At 59.2% G+C, this 14,965-nt stretch overlaps 1 protein-coding gene across 1 annotated transcript in view; it reads right to left on the reverse strand.

Annotated features, from left to right (window-relative positions):
• The window catches only part of DNAH17 (dynein axonemal heavy chain 17), a 96,969-nt gene that overhangs the window by 1,126 nt on the left and 80,878 nt on the right, over positions 1 to 14,965 (reverse strand). The window contains exons 66-78 of the mRNA XM_075559705.1: positions 14,694 to 14,858; positions 14,081 to 14,221; positions 13,731 to 13,901; positions 11,332 to 11,454; positions 10,441 to 10,634; positions 9,247 to 9,395; positions 7,840 to 7,967; positions 6,744 to 6,971; positions 4,559 to 4,750; positions 1,503 to 1,682; positions 981 to 1,163; positions 632 to 814; positions 250 to 393 (exon numbers count right to left, since the gene is read on the reverse strand). Of these exons, the coding sequence (XP_075415820.1) occupies positions 250 to 393; positions 632 to 814; positions 981 to 1,163; positions 1,503 to 1,682; positions 4,559 to 4,750; positions 6,744 to 6,971; positions 7,840 to 7,967; positions 9,247 to 9,395; positions 10,441 to 10,634; positions 11,332 to 11,454; positions 13,731 to 13,901; positions 14,081 to 14,221; positions 14,694 to 14,858 (2,181 nt within the window). The remainder of the gene's footprint in view (positions 1 to 249; positions 394 to 631; positions 815 to 980; positions 1,164 to 1,502; positions 1,683 to 4,558; positions 4,751 to 6,743; positions 6,972 to 7,839; positions 7,968 to 9,246; positions 9,396 to 10,440; positions 10,635 to 11,331; positions 11,455 to 13,730; positions 13,902 to 14,080; positions 14,222 to 14,693; positions 14,859 to 14,965) is intronic.

Here is a 14,965-nt window from a genome sequence, read left to right on the forward strand (position 1 = left end):
TGGGCAAGGGCAGGGCTGAAAGGCAGGGGTCAAGAAGGGAGTGGTGGGTCAGCGAGGGTAAAGTGGGAGCCCAAGAGGGACTTCTGCCTTCGTCACCGGGCCTTCAGCCAGCGTTGTGATCTCGGCAAGATCTCAGCTCATGTGGACGTTTGGGGCCCCTTGGTGTTATGTGTACAAACCCGTCCAGCCACAGGACAGAGGCCTGGGCAGCAGGATCAGGAAGCCACTGCCCCGAGGCAGCATCCTTACCCTGATCCGGAGCAGCAGGTCCGCGTACCAGGCCCCCAGGCCCATCATGGAGGGGTAGGCCCGGGCCACCCACGTGTCAGGCACAGTGTCGTAGAAGAGGGCCGTGGACAAGTCCTCCATGTCAGTTGTGATGGTCAGCTCCCCCTGGAACACACAGCAAGCTCGCCCTGCTCCCGAAGCCCCCAGGCATCGCGTCACCCCTGCAGTCTGCGTGCACACGCACACAGTCCCCCGCGCTCAGGACTGCTGCGATCGGTCCTAGTGGCTGGCTCCAGGTGTCTGGGATGCCAGGCTGGGGTGTGAAGGGGTGGTAACTCGCTGTCGGCGCTGAAGGGTCAAAGCCCCAGTGGCGTGGGTCTGGCTGGCCGTTCCTGTCACTGACCTTCAGCCCCAAGTTGAGCTCCTTGAGCGAGCGGCGCATCTCATTAGTCAGGATGTTCATCCGTTCGCACTCCTGGAAGGCCACCACCACGTAGGGCGTCTTCTCCACCGCCTTCGCCATGATCTCCACCATGTTGAACATCTCGGGGAGCTTCTCCAGGATGTCATCCAGGACGGCCTTCACCTGGGGAGGCTCGCCGCTCAGAGCAGGGACCCTCTGCCTGGGCTCCCGGGGTGGGCGCCGTGCCTTCATGCACTGATACCACGTCTTGACAACCCCCTGGCTCCCCTGGGCCTGTGTGTGGGATGTCTAGGGGCCTGCGGGTCAGGGCAGGGGTCCCAGGGCTTGCCTTCTCCTCCCGGGAGACCCCTGTGCCCCCAGCCGAGTCCGTCTCCTTGGGCTGCATCTCCAGGACAGTGCGGAACAGCTTCTCTGAGGTGACCGTCAGGAAACCGATCTCCGCGTTGGGGTGCAGGCCGTACAGATAGGGGCTCTCCGGGGGCAGGTTCTCGTCAATGTACTCGTGGTAACCCTGGAGACGGGCCGGCCCGTGAGCCAGCGGGCTCACTCAGCAGCCCGTGCGCTCAGAACCAGAACCTTCCACCCACGTCCTGCCTGCAGCGGGCTGGCCCTCTGCACCCCTCCTCTCCATGAGGCCCTATTTGGGGTCTTCTGGTGGCACCGTGGGTCGGGCTGCTAACCACAAGGTAGGCAGTTCAAACACCCCCGCAACCTGTGTGGAGGCATCCTGCTCCCGTTCGATGGCCAGCCTCAGAATCCCTCCCGGGGCTGCTGTGGGACCCTTGCCGTCAGGAGTGACATCCCGTCTGATCTGCTATTCGCCACCCCCTGCCAGGGCCGCTCTCCTCACCTTGTAGTCTAGGTTTGGGGGTGTCTGGAAGCCGGGGGCCAAGTGGACATCACCCTCCAACATCTCTGCCCGGAGGTACTCAGCCAGGTACGTCCTGCAGAGCCGGCGGTCCCAGTCGTCCGTGATGTGGCCCCCGTACATGATCTCCCCGAACAGGTAGCGGAGGTCGTCCCAGGGCACCTGGGGGCGAGGGGGGAGCTGTCAGGAGAGAGGCACCCCATCCCCGCCGGCAGCCTCTCTGTGGCAGTGTGCTTGGCCCAGTTTTCAGAGCCTCCACGCACTCAAACATGATGCCCGCCTGCCTGTCTGCGCCTCCTTGACTGACGTTCTTTAAACTCAGCTCGTTTCCTGAATTAAAAATACTCATTTTAAAAAAAAACACCAAAACTCTTTTCTGTTTGTGTGTCTTGAGTATATGATGAGCTGCCGTTTCTGTATTTGTTGTAGGGCCTTATCAATCAGTCAGATTGTGAGGATGACGCAGGACCAGGCAGTGTTTCCTTGTTGTATGTATAGTTGAAACTGCCTCAGTGGTACCTAACAACCACGTGTGTATGTGTGTGTGTGTATCAGTATATATCACAGGTGTGGCAAAGCCCAGGGGACTTCAGAAGTTCATGGGAGAATGAATGAAAAGTAAAAAATTAAAAAACTGACACTATCAGCTTACGCCCCACCCATCAAGTTCAAGACACTTTTGGATGCCCTGATAGCAGCCCTGTGGTCCATCCCTAAGCCCTGAGCGTCCTGGGCGGCGAGCCGGTCAGCGCAGTCATTTTACGTGCTCGATTGCAGAAGGGGGCCCTGCAGACTGTTTTGTGATTAAGCAGCAGGAGGCAGTTGGAGGCGGTGGGCCAAGACCAGGTGCAGGCCTCCTGGTTTCTCATGGAAATGGCCCGGGGTGAGGAGCACCCACGATGGAGCGCTGATGCGGTGGGTCAGTCGGACTCTCGGGAAAGGCCGGGCTTTCTCCTCCAGTGAAGAGGTAGGGACACGGGGGCAGTTGTGCCCTGTCCGACAGGGTCGTTGTGTGTTGCCAGCGACCTGGAGGCAGTGAGTTTTTCATTGTAGTTCATTTTTTCTCATCTGCGATGCCTGGCTGTCGACAGGCGTCCAAAGTGAAGGTTGGCCATTGAATCAGAGAGACCGAGGAAGAATCAGTGCATCTGAGTCGTGGTGCTGGGGGAGAGGATTCAAAGTACCATGGACCGCCAAAAGAACAGGCCAGTCTGTCTTGGAAGAAGTACAGCCAGAATGCTCCTTGGAGGCCGGGACGGCGAGACTTGGTTTTCGCGTCTTTTGGACATGCTGTCAGGAGAGACCAGCCGCTCAAGAAGGGCATCGTGTTGTTGACAAGCTATCAATCAATTGGAATAGTGTCCGGGGTCCTAGAGGTTTGTATTCAAACCAGTCTAGGCGCGGCATCGACCAAGTCCACACAGGCGAAGCAGCCCAGCCTGTGTGACCCAAAGATGATGATCACACTGCAGACATGACCAAGGGAGAGTGCCAGAGCTTAAACTGTCCACACCCAATCCGTAGAAGGCTGTGGAGGGCAGCGGGAGCCCCAAGCCCATCTGCAGAGTGGTCAGATGAAGCCACTGGCAGCTCCCCTCTGCCCTCAGGCCAGGGACTGCAGCAGCTTGCCTACCCAACAGAGATGACTGCAAACTTGATGATGGTGGATCGGATCACGGTATAGGACGACGCTCGGTCAGCTGACCTCCCTCTTGACCCATCTGTATTGCTCTAGGTGCAAGTGTTCCTTGCTTGTTCCATGACAAACATTTCTTCTCTGGCTTTAAAATATTGGTGGTGGTCTTTTCTTTCTTACTCTTTATTTGTATTTTTTTATCTTTATATTATTATTTTCTTCCTGCCTTTTTGCTTGTTACTGTTTCTGTTGGGTTTCCAGGCTGTGCAGCCCAGAAGGAATGGATGCACAGAGACCATACCTGAAGCATCGGCTTATTGGGGATGTGGAGGAGAGGTGGGAGGTGGGGCGGGCAGGGGGATCTGGGGAGCAGTGAATGCGGAAGCAGGGAGGGGACACTAGAGCGATTGTGATGATGTATATAAGTCATTTTAGAAGCGGTTTAACTATGGACATGTATGATATGTGAACACTATCAAGAAAACTACTAAAAAAAAAAAAGCAGCCCAACTTGACCAGTGGTGACCATGGGTTAAAGAGAGTTGTTGCTTAGTGTGTGTGTGGGGGCACCGAGTTTGTGTTAGTGGTGGTGGAATCGTTTAGAAAAGGCTATCAATAATGGCGTACAACATGAAGAGTATAATCAATGGCACTGAACTGTATGTGTAGAAGTGGTGGCGTTGGAAAATGTTTGTGCCTATTTGTTTGCTAAAAAATTACATGAATAACAATGCGTGCAAGAAGCAAATGTTCCCGCATTGAGTGTGGCGATAACTGCCAATCGTGACGGCTGAATGACTGAACTGCGTGCCGTGTGGAGGAAGAGCTAATAAAACTGTAAGGACAAGCAAAGGGGTTGTCACGCGTGGTCAAGTGGAGAGGCTCCACACGGGCTGCGACGCTGGGCCCGCATAAAGCCATGGTGAGGGTGGCGCAGGGCCGGGCGGTGGCCCCTTCTGTTGTACACACGGTCGCCGTGAGCTGGAACCCACTCCACGGTATCTAGCCACCACAGGCGAAAACGCTCGAGTTTTCCAGTCGGAATTGTGCATGCTGAACCGATGGGGCGCCTTTCGCGTTGGCTGTCGCTCGCCAGACCTCGTCCATTTGGCCAACGAAGCAAGATTGCTTTCTCACAGTCTGCCTGTGCAGGCTTCATCTTCCATACAGCCGTGCCCCTTCTTCCAGGGAGTTTCCCTCTGTGAACCCTGCATCAGGGACGCCACCATCCCTCCTTCGCCCACGCCTCGCCCTAAACCATTCTTGCTTTTGCTTCAGTTTTAGCAGAATGTGTGCTGCTCGATTCAGGCAAGGAGGGAGAGGGGAGGGGGAGGGAGGAGGGAAAGGGGGAGGGAGGAGGGAGAGGGGGAGGGAAGGCAGGAGGGGGAGCTGTGGCCCTCACCTTGCTGTTGGCCTCCAGGTAGTTGTAGAGCACATTGATGGAGATGGTGAGGTCCCCATTGTTGAAGGGGTAGGACCTGTTCCAGCCCTGGGCCCCGAACTTGCGCCTCTCGGCCACCACGGCATGGAAGTAGCACAGGGCAAACAGGATGCACTTGAACTCGATCTCCTTGGTACACATCTCCAGGGTGTCCTGGGGCGGAGGGTGGGGGTGGGTGGACACCAGCGTCCGAGGTCAGCCGGAACGCTCCACTTAAGTCCCACCCTGGGGTGGGGGCCGGGCTGGAATGCCTGAGAAGACCCCACCTGCACCCTTTCTTTTGGAAATGTGGTTTGATGGCTTTGTGTCACTAAACAAGCCCAATTAGGGAGACCTAGTGGACAGCAGCCGAGTGCTCAGCTGTTCGCCCGAAGGCCAGTTGTTCCAGCGCAGCAGTGGCTCCGGACAGATGACAGCCTGGAATCCCTGGGGAGCCCCGGGGCAGCCCAACTGTCCAGGGGTCACCTGGTCAGAAACCAGCCCCACGGGCACCTGACAACCAAGACAAGTGCCTTCTACTGCTCCCCGGCTTGGGCCACCATGAGGCTTCCTTCATGAGAAGTAACAGCCCTGCACACAAGCCCCGGTGGCACGGCGGTCATGCGTTATGTGCAGCTAACCTCAAGGTCAGCAGTTCAAAACCACCAGCCGATCTGCAGGAGAAAGACAGGACGTCTGCTCCTATACAGAAGTACAGTCTCGGAAACTCGGGGGCAGTTCTATCCTGTCCTAGAGGGTCACTGTGAGCCAGCATCGACTGCAGACTGCACGGCAGGGAGCGGTTGGGGTTCTGGACTGCCTTTGTAAGCCTGGGCGCTCTCTTCATTCACAGCTCACGGTGCCCAACTCCTTACAAACGAGTGGGAATGGCTGCCTGGAAGGGGCTTGGGCAGCTCTTCCTCCTGAGCAAGCCTGGCCTGAGCTGGGGCTCTGGACCTGCAGGTTTGTGAGGTCACACGGGAACCACCTTTGCATGAGTGGCCAGTGTGGCTCTGTGGTAAAACCCCAGCCTCTCATGCGGGGGACCCCGGCTCGATTCCCCAATTAGCCGGAGGAGCTGGCAGACTGCAATGCAGCAGGAAGAAAGGCCTGGTGATCTACTTCCAAAAGTCAGTCCATGGAAACCCTGTGGGGCACAACCCATCGTGCCACCATGGGGGGTGGGGAGGGCGTACATGGAATCCCGCATGCGCGGCAGCTAGGACAGCAATCTGGGCAGTGGGGATGTGGGGTGATGGAGGCTTGGCTAACCTTGGACTTTCCCTGATTCCTGAAGCCCTTTGTATGCAGACCCCACCCCCAACAGCATTCCAGGAAGTGGGAGGAAGGGCTGCTCTGAGCCCCTCTGCCCCCTCCCTCTAGGTCTCACGACCCTCCCAACTTCCATTCCAGGAGTGATGCACACACCATTCTGGGGTCTCTCGCCACCCCACACCAGTGGTCCTACACTCCGAGTATACCTACTTGTCCTCCCTGTGCACCTACACCCTCCCCAGGTATCAGTATCCTCCTTCTACCTCAGCCCTGCCTGGGTACTTCCCGGGCCTTCATCCGCCTTGTATCCCTCGGCCCGTCTACCTGGCACTCACCCCTTAACCCCACATACCTCCGTGTTCCCCTGGAATAAGTCTCCAGGGTCATAGTCTCCAAGGCCAGGAGCAGCTGAGGGAGCCTGCGCTGCCGCATCACACCTCCCCTCCCCAGTCAGCCTCCGCTCCCAGGGAAGTGGACAGGTCCTGGCCTGTCCTCAAAAACTGACCGGTGTCTCCTCCCCCTTTGGTCGTCCTCGGGTGAGAACCTGGGTGACCGGGCCTGCGGCTGCGCCCTCCCCTCCACGCACAGTGGCTTCGTTGTCCTCCGCACCGCATCCCAGCCCAGGCGGGGGCCAGGCGCCATGAGCACACTGGGCACCAATGTCCCCACCCAGCCCACCAGTCACGGACATGTAAAACCAGATGGGCAGAGGGCAGCCTCACCTTTCTCTTATGAGAGCCGGGTGCCCCCGGGCCACCAGGGCCCTAGGTCTGCAAAGCGCAATGAAGCTAGCGGGACTCCGGAGCTCACATGGAGCAGTCGCCCAGGGGCCCGTGGCTCCCGCTCTGCCGCCGCCAGGGGTCCCACGCTGCCTTGTGCGCGCACACCCTACCTGCGTGAAGAGGTCCAGGGCCTTGTGCAGGTTGGCGTGCATCCCGGTGGGCGGCTCGTTGGTGATCTTGATGGCGTTTTCCAGGATGCCCTGGGGGATGATGTGGGACTCGGGGCTGGGGGCTGGCTCCGCGCTGATGAACACGCGGTAGTCCTCATGGCTGCCCAGGCTGTAGCGCTCCAGCTTCTTGTCCAGCGTGCTCAGCCAGCGTGCCACCAGGTGGATATTCTGCAGCCCAGACCTGGCGCTCAGTGACCCTGCCTACCCCAGCGGCTGACGACGTGCCCCGCCCCCTGCTCCAACTGTGGCCTATCCTGACAACCCCCCCCCCCCCCCCCCCCCGCCAGTTAAGCCCAGGCCCCTCCCCCCAGCAGCCCCTCTGCTGCTCCACTTGGGTGGGAAAGAAACGATTCCAAGGCCAGGACTCTGTCTGAGGTGGGACTAGGCAGGACCCTGGATGGTGGCCCACGTGGAGGGCATGGGTGAGTGGGTCTAGCCAGGGGCTCACTTGCGGAGGGATGGTCTAGCTATGGTGTGACAGTGACATTGTAACCAATCAGCTGTGGTCTCGCTGCCCCTACCCTCTCACCCCCTATCTGCAATGGGGTGAGACCAGAGGTGATGTGTATGTCTCTTTAGTGTGTTTGTCCAGTCTCTCTGTGGGGCCCTCTGCTCTCAACCCTGGGGTCTTGCTCAATGACCGGAGCCCATGCAGGACCCGCAACCCTCTGTTGGCCGAGAGACCCAGGGACGGGTCACTTGTGAGTCAGCCTGGCCCGGGCTCTGGTGCGATGTAATCACATTCTACAAGGTTACTCTTTCTGGAGCCATCTGCCTCTAGAGGACACCCAGATGTTCTCCAAGAAAGCTCCCTTCCTCCTCCACCCTGCACATTTCCTGCTGCCCCGCCAGGCCTACGGGTCTCTGGACACAAGCTTTTGAGGTGGGGTTCTGGCCTGCTGACTGGTCTGGGTCTCTGGACTCTACCTTGGGTGTACGCATATACGAAGACAGATCCAGAGGCTGGTTTCTCCCTGGGAAGATGAAACTCAGCCCCTGGCTGCCTCACACCATGCCTGGGGACCGGCCCGGGTACCTGCAGAATGACCCAGTGACCTTTCTCTGCGGCCACGTCCAGCGCGTTCTCGGCCACCACCTCCTGCCCTTGGCCCAGGGACACGTTGTGGAGCTTCCCGTTGTCGATGGTAAACCCGAGTTTTTTCCCTAAAGGAGCGGAACACGGGAAAGGCCAGGGGCTGTGGAAACGCTGTGGGGATGGAGGCTCTGGCCCACATCCCACCTTCGGCATTGGGGGTGGTGGGTGGTAGGGGCTGTCAGGCCGGCCGGTCCCGACTCACAGGGACCTGAGGGGACAACAGAACCAAGCACTGCCCGGTCCTGCACCACCCTCACCATTGTCCCTCCGTCCCAGCCCATGGCTGCAGCCCCTGTGTCAGTCCATCTTGTTGAGCGCCTTCCTCTTTGCCACTGCCCCTCGCCCCACCAAGTGTGATGTCCTTCTTCAGGGACCGGTCTCTCCTGACAACACGTCCCCTGCATGTGGGGTGTATTGTCTTCAAATCTCCTGACACCGGGGCCTCACACATCTGCCACGTCCATGCGTGGCCCATCCTGGACGTGGCTCAGACTCGGCTCTGTGCCACGTGCGACGCTTCCTGCCGGGCTCGTCACCCTCGGCAGGATGTTCTCCAGGCCCATGCATGTGGCGCTGCGTGAACCAGGACTCCGTATGAGCAGGCATCCCCCTGTCGCAATGGACTACCACGTGCTCACCGTCCAGCAGTGGGGGGCCCGTGGGTGGTTTCCGTCTGTGGGCTGTTGCGACCAGTGCTGCAGGGAACACCAGTGTACCTGGCCCCTTGAGTCCCTGCTTCCATCCTTTGGGGTCTCTGGAGTGGGGCCGTTGCCACGGGGCCATCCTGTGTTGGCACCTCCACAGCAGCTGTGCCATCTTTTGTCTCCATGGGCACTAGTCCCGCTGTGTTGCCCACTGTGGGTATAGTCTGGTTTCGGGGGCCAATCTTGCCCAAGAGGTGCCCACTTTTAACATTTACAGTTCTCCAGTATGTAGGGAGGCTGTTGGTGGTATCTCACTGGGGCCATGATGTGCAGGGCCCTGATGCCCAGGGGAGTAGTGGGCTCTGGCTTGAGCTGATAACGTTAAGGTCAGCAGTTCAAACCCATCAGTCTCGCTGAGGGAGAAAGAGGAGGCTGTTTCTCTCGTAAAGATTTAGCCTTGGGAACCCATGGGGCTTGTCTGCCCTGTCCTGTCGGGTCGCATGCGTGGGCATGGACTCGGCGGCGCTGAGTCTGGTGTGGTGTGAGGTCCGCAGTGCAGAGCCCCGGTGGTGCAGCAGGTTAAGCGCTGGGCGGCTAATTGGAAGGCCCTGACTTGACACCCACCGGCTGCTCCACGGGCGAAAGGTGGCCGTGAAGGTGTAGTCTCCGAGGCCCTGGGGGAGGGTCACGAGGGTCCACTTACCCAGGGCTTCCACGTCCTTCAGGGGGTCGACGCCCGGGGAGAGGATGAAGAAGATGGGCGTGGAGGGGCTGCTCTCTTCGTAGGAGCGAGAGAACTCCACGCTGCGGTTCTCCACGAACTTGCTGCCCATCTTCTCCTCCACGAAGTTCCTGTGGACAGAGCCGTGGGTCAGATGTGGGGGAGACCCCTGCTACAGCAGCTTTCTCCTGCAGCAGGCAGGGGGCTGGGTTGTTTTTCCACCCTGGTTCTATAGACACAGACACCTTCCGTGTCGTGTTCCCCGTGGGAGGCCATCTCCATGGACGACTTGGTCACCTAAGCACTGGGGGCCAGGGGGAGGGCAGGCAAAGGGTCCGGCGCGGGAGGGGGGCATCTCCTCAGGGCATCTAGACGACCAGGTCTTGTCACTAGGTAGCCTGGGGATGCTTAGAAGTTCCCTAAGCTTCCATCAAGGACTTGGGGTTCAGCAATGGCCCAGCAGCAAAAAGACCAGCCTGCTTCTCTCCCCAAAGGGGGCCTTTGGGAGGACAGTCCCTGGGGACCGAAAACAGGTACACATTCGAAGGCGGACAGAAAGGTTGGAGGCGCCCTGGAAAGGAAGGGACACGTCCCTTCTCCCGGAGGTCAGAGGTAAGTCCCGCCTCCCAGTGGGAGGCCTTGATAACTATTTCTAACCCTGGAGTAGACCAGCAGGGCCAGTGCAGGCGGCCGGGTGAGGGGAGGCGCAGAGAGCCACCGGGTGGGAACAGCTCTCCACTCCTGGTGCCTCGGTTGAGAGGGCTTGACATTGTTCATGACATGTACGACCACATGGACATACATTCGGGATGTATTTTAAACCTGGCCGTGGTGAGTGATTGAACTGTGTACCTTCCTAAAATATTGAAGAACTGAACACAGGAGACCAAAGGTACCGTGACCACCCAGAGGACTAACACATCTGTCCTGGAAGGAGCATGGCCGGGATGCCCCTTGGGAGCAGGGGTGGCCAGACTTCATCTCGCTCCGTTTGGACAGGTCCCCCATCCTCTGGCACACCGCGGGTCCTTCAAGACTAAGTTTTGAGATCTCACCCCTGTCCCCAAGGGGCGAGAGGGGCAAAGGACTGAGATTTACAGGGCCCCCAGGTCCTCCTCTGTCGGGCGGGGTCATGATTGGCCCTGGTGGGCGGTGGGGCAGGCCGGGGACCCTCACTTGACGGCGTAGGTCATGCGGTCGGGCCGCATGCAGCGCACCATGCAGAGCTTCTGCAGGGCAGACTTGTTCTTCCACTCCTTGGGGAAGATCTCCTTCTCGGGGGCCTCCGACTCCACCAGCTTCTTCCAGCGCTTGGCGGAACCCTCGATGTCGTTGTCCAGGTTCTTGAACTCATCCATTTCTGAGAGGGCCTGTGGGCAGCACAGGACGCCCGATGTGCCCTGCCGCCACTCTGCCCCAGACCCAGGGCACACCTGCCTGCTGGCAAGCCCTCAGGAGAGGCCGTGCTCAGATGAGGGATCAGGGGCCAGGGCCAGGCTGCTGAGGACACCTCGACCTGGGTGGCCAGAGGATGGTAGCCAGCCTGGGGTGGGCTGGCAGAGGGGGACTGAATCCAGGGACATGACCTCATCCGCCAACTGGGAGGCTTACTGAGGAGGAGCCCGGGGTTGCCGTGGGTTAAGGGCTGGGCTGCTAACCAACCACAAGTCAAGTCAGCGGTTCAAACCCACCAGTCACCCCAAAGGAGGAAGATGAGCTTTCTGCGCCTGTGCACCCTGTGCAGGATGACTGTGAGTCAGAGCTGACTCCCCGGCAGTGGGCTTGGGCTTATGAAGAGACCAGAAGCTCTGTGACATAACCTCAAGGTTGGTGGTTCAAGCCTCCCACCAAAAGACCCCAGGACTTTGAGACCCGAGGGCCCCTGCCTGCCCTTTCCTGGAAGCGGGAGGTGGGGCACAAGACAGGCTCTCAGGGTGGGGAGGACAAGCTGTCCCTGGCCTGGCTGTGGCCATCTCTCTGACTGCCTTGCTGGGAAGACCTTTGCCCACCCGGGCCCTGGGTGCTCTGGCCTTGTGAGCACCCCAAGGGCACCTCCTAGGTACTAACCTTGATGCCGCCCCACCCCTGGTTCAACAGGAATTCCACGGGGGACACCACCCCCGCCTTGAACGGAAACCGCAGGAGGAAGTCCAGCTCCACCGGGTTCAGCTCCTTCTTCATGGACAGGACCTGTGGGAACGTCAGGGCACAGACGCGTGGGCTGTCGTCCCAGAAACTGGGGGTGGGGGAGAACATAGAGGGAGGAGGGTACAGGTCTCACTCCCTGGGCCCCCCAACCCCGTGTACTGCTCATTCATCTTGCGCGCGCGTGTGCGTGTGTGTGCGTGCGTGCGTGCGTGTGCGTGTGTGTGTGTTGAAGTATTATCTTAACAGTCATCATTGTAACACAAAAACCATCCAACAGTATTTAGTGCCTTTACAAGGCTGCAACCACCGCCTCTCTCGGTTCTAGAATGTTCTCAACAGCACATAAGGTAGCCTGGTGTCCTACACCAGCAACCCCTGACCCCTGTGTCTGCAGATCCCCCACTGTGCATGTTCCATTGGGGTGAGCCACGTGGTGTGTGGGTGGGCATCTTTCACCTAGCATCACGTGGTCACAAGGTTTGACGTGGTACCCCATGTCCCAGCAGCCTTTTCCTGGTGGAGTAATGCTCCTCCACCATCTGCTGAGGGGGGTCAGGCCGTCTGCCCCAGGAAACGGCAGTGAGTGGGGCTGCTAACGTACAAACATGCAGGTTTCTGATCCAACACCTGCTTTTTGTTCTGGGGTGCTCCTGGCGTGGATGGCTGGGCCGAGCCCGGTGCCGGTTCTTCGGTCCCCCAAGCCCAGCTACACCAAACCTGCCCCGTCCAGTGACTTGATTCCAACTCCCAGCGACCCGGGCATGGGAGGGAACACAACGGCTCCTGGGGGTTTCCGTAGCCTCATGCCTTCACCCTCCTCTTTCTGCTGCGTGGCGGCTGGCGGGTCTGAACTCGTGGCCCGCCCTCCAGTGCTTCACCCCTGCACAGCCAGGGCTCCTCCTCCTGGGCACAGGCCTGGTCGGTTTTCAAGAGGACATGTCGTGTGAAGCAGTGAAGGTTTACCGGGCAGATCGTCAGTTTTACCTTCCACAGCTCACACCGGCTCTGAACCAGCTCATCCTTCACCGCTCATCCCTCATCCCACTTCCTTCCTGCGTGCCCCGTTTCCATCTCTCCCCTCTCCTCCTCCTTGGACCTGGTCCTAAATGCTGCCCCGCTCATCTTACAGGGTTGATGATTCTAATTTGGGGTACATTCCTTTGCAGATGTTAAGGACGTGTTGGGTGGGGGTGGGGGTGGGGATGTCCCACCTATCTCTATCCGATCAGTCAGCCAGGTCTCTTGTATGATTTCAAGTGCTGGCCCATATCTTTCTCCCACAATATCCTGGGCCTTCACGTGAGACCCCTTTCAGAGCAGGTGGTCGTGGTAGCTGAGCACCATCTAGTTCTTTGGGTCCCAGGGTTACGGAGGTTGAGCTTCGCGTGATCCTCCCCTGTGAGCTCAGGGACTTTACTGTGGTTACCACCCACCTTGTGACGTATGTAGCTACTGAGTGTGCTTGTCTTAGGGCTACAAATATCCCAAGACAGTAAAGACTCTCTCTCTCTCTCTCTGTGCTCGGACCTGGCTGCTGAGATCATGGCCGTCCCGGAGGTGAGCAGCTACCATAAAATGTGACTATTTTCTCTTCTCTCCCATTTCTCCTCTCCTCTATGACTTTACTATAATCTTTATATATTATCGCCATACGATTGCGCCTACAGACCCTGAGGTTGTCAGAGGCTGCGTTACTCTAACAGGTTCCCTTTATGTTTTCGTCTTCGTCACTTTACTCCCATGAGGGTTACGGTGTTGGAAACCACAGGGGCAGTTCTGTCTTGTGCGACAGGGAGACACGAGACGGGATCGACTCGATGGCGGTGAGCTCTGGAGCTCACCCTTCTTTGCTGCAGACGGGGAGGGGCCAATCAGTGCACCTGAGTCCCCTGGGCTGGTGGCCACTGGTCCCCTTTCCATTCGCAGCCCTCCTCTTTCCTGCAGACGGAGATCTCGGGGCCCAGTGGGTGTGGCTTCTGTCTGCCGGGATGGCTGTGTGTCTGGATGTCTCCACAGTTGTGGGTTCTGGGCTCATGAAACGGGGGAGCACTTGATAACAGAATGGATTACAATGGCTCCTTGCTGCTGTGTAACTTCGATACCAGCCCCCAGGGAAAAGGCTTCCGTGTCTACCACACGACTCCACCACCAAAACCAAAACCAAACCAAACCAAACAAACCACAGGAAAAAGAAGCAAGAGAAGTCCCTTCCCTCGAGAGCGGTGCCTGCTTCCCTGCAGCGGCCGACACACAGACCCGGCGGCACGCGAGCCCTGCCTGGGGAGCACACCGAGGGGCACTGCGGCTGACGTTGGTACCTGGAACGTCACCTGGGCCAGGAAGATGAGCTTGTCTCGCTCAAAGAGGCCGCGGGCCGTGTACACGTAGACCGAGTAGGTGATCTCGTCCGTGAGGTTGATGACCCGCTGCTTCACCTCGTCTGAGGGGGCCGTCTTCAGGATGGCCTTCTCAAACACCACGTTGAAAGCCTGGTGGCCGGACTGGCGTCACCCAGGGCCCGCGCTGCCTGGCGCGCGTGTGGGTTTGCGTCTTCGGGAGGGGAGGGCCCGGGGTTGGGGTGGTGGGGAGGTGGAGTACATGCAGCCTTGGAGGGGGCCAGGCTGGGCCTCGGGGGTTCCTCTGCGGCCCAGGCCGGGCTACCGCTCACCTTGAGCGAGAACTGGTAGATGGGGTTTATCTTGTTGAGGTCGTTAAGGATGAAGTAGAGCAGCGACGCGCGCTCCGCCGCCGGGCGGTAGTTCTCTCTGGCCTCGTTGATTTTCACCTCCGTGATCTTTGCCTCTTGGACCTTGGAACAAAGGGGGCTGGGATGCAGCAGCCCTCGGGGCGGGCATGTGTGCGTCTATGCCCCCACCTGGGCTCTGTCACTCTTGATTTCAGAAGCCGCCGCAGGCAGACTTGGGGTGGCCGGCTGGGTGAGCATCCAGACCCTTCCCCCTTCCCTGAGTGCCTGGGGTTCACTCCTGGGCCATGGCTCCTCCTCAGACCATCGAGCCAGATGTGTGCCAGGCAGCCCGGCCTGAAGAGGTGCCTGGCTGCCCACGTGTGCAGCCTGGGAAGGTGGTCAGTTGCCTGTGTGCCTGGCCTGGAGAGGTGCCCAATTACCCATGGGCCTGCCCTGGGGAGGTGCCAGCCATAGCATGTTCAGTCCAGGGAGGTGCCAGTTGCCCACACGCCATCCCAGGGAGGTGCCCGGTCACCAGAGTGCCCATCCCTGGCGGTACCCGGCGGCGGTGCGCTTGGCGGAGGGCACATGGTACCTTGTCCTCAATCTCCCTGGCTGTGTGCTTGGTAATCTCCAAGTTCTCCACCAGGGCCGTGTCCCCCAGGAAGTTCCCGGAAGCGGCCGACAGCCGGGCCAGCAGTGAGTCCTCCAGCTCCTTCAGGACGATCTTGAACTCGTTCTGGGACTTGGTGAGGTTCGCCTGCGGGGAATGGCAGAGGCCAGGACACAGCCTCAGGTAAGCCTGGCCTCGCCCGAGGGGTGCAACAGCCCTGGACTGGCTGCAGAATGTCATCGGGGGATGGGGGC

Source organism: Tenrec ecaudatus, chromosome 10 (assembly GCF_050624435.1).
Source record: "Tenrec ecaudatus isolate mTenEca1 chromosome 10, mTenEca1.hap1, whole genome shotgun sequence".
In the NCBI taxonomy this organism is placed as follows: Eukaryota; Metazoa; Chordata; class Mammalia; order Afrosoricida; family Tenrecidae; genus Tenrec; species Tenrec ecaudatus.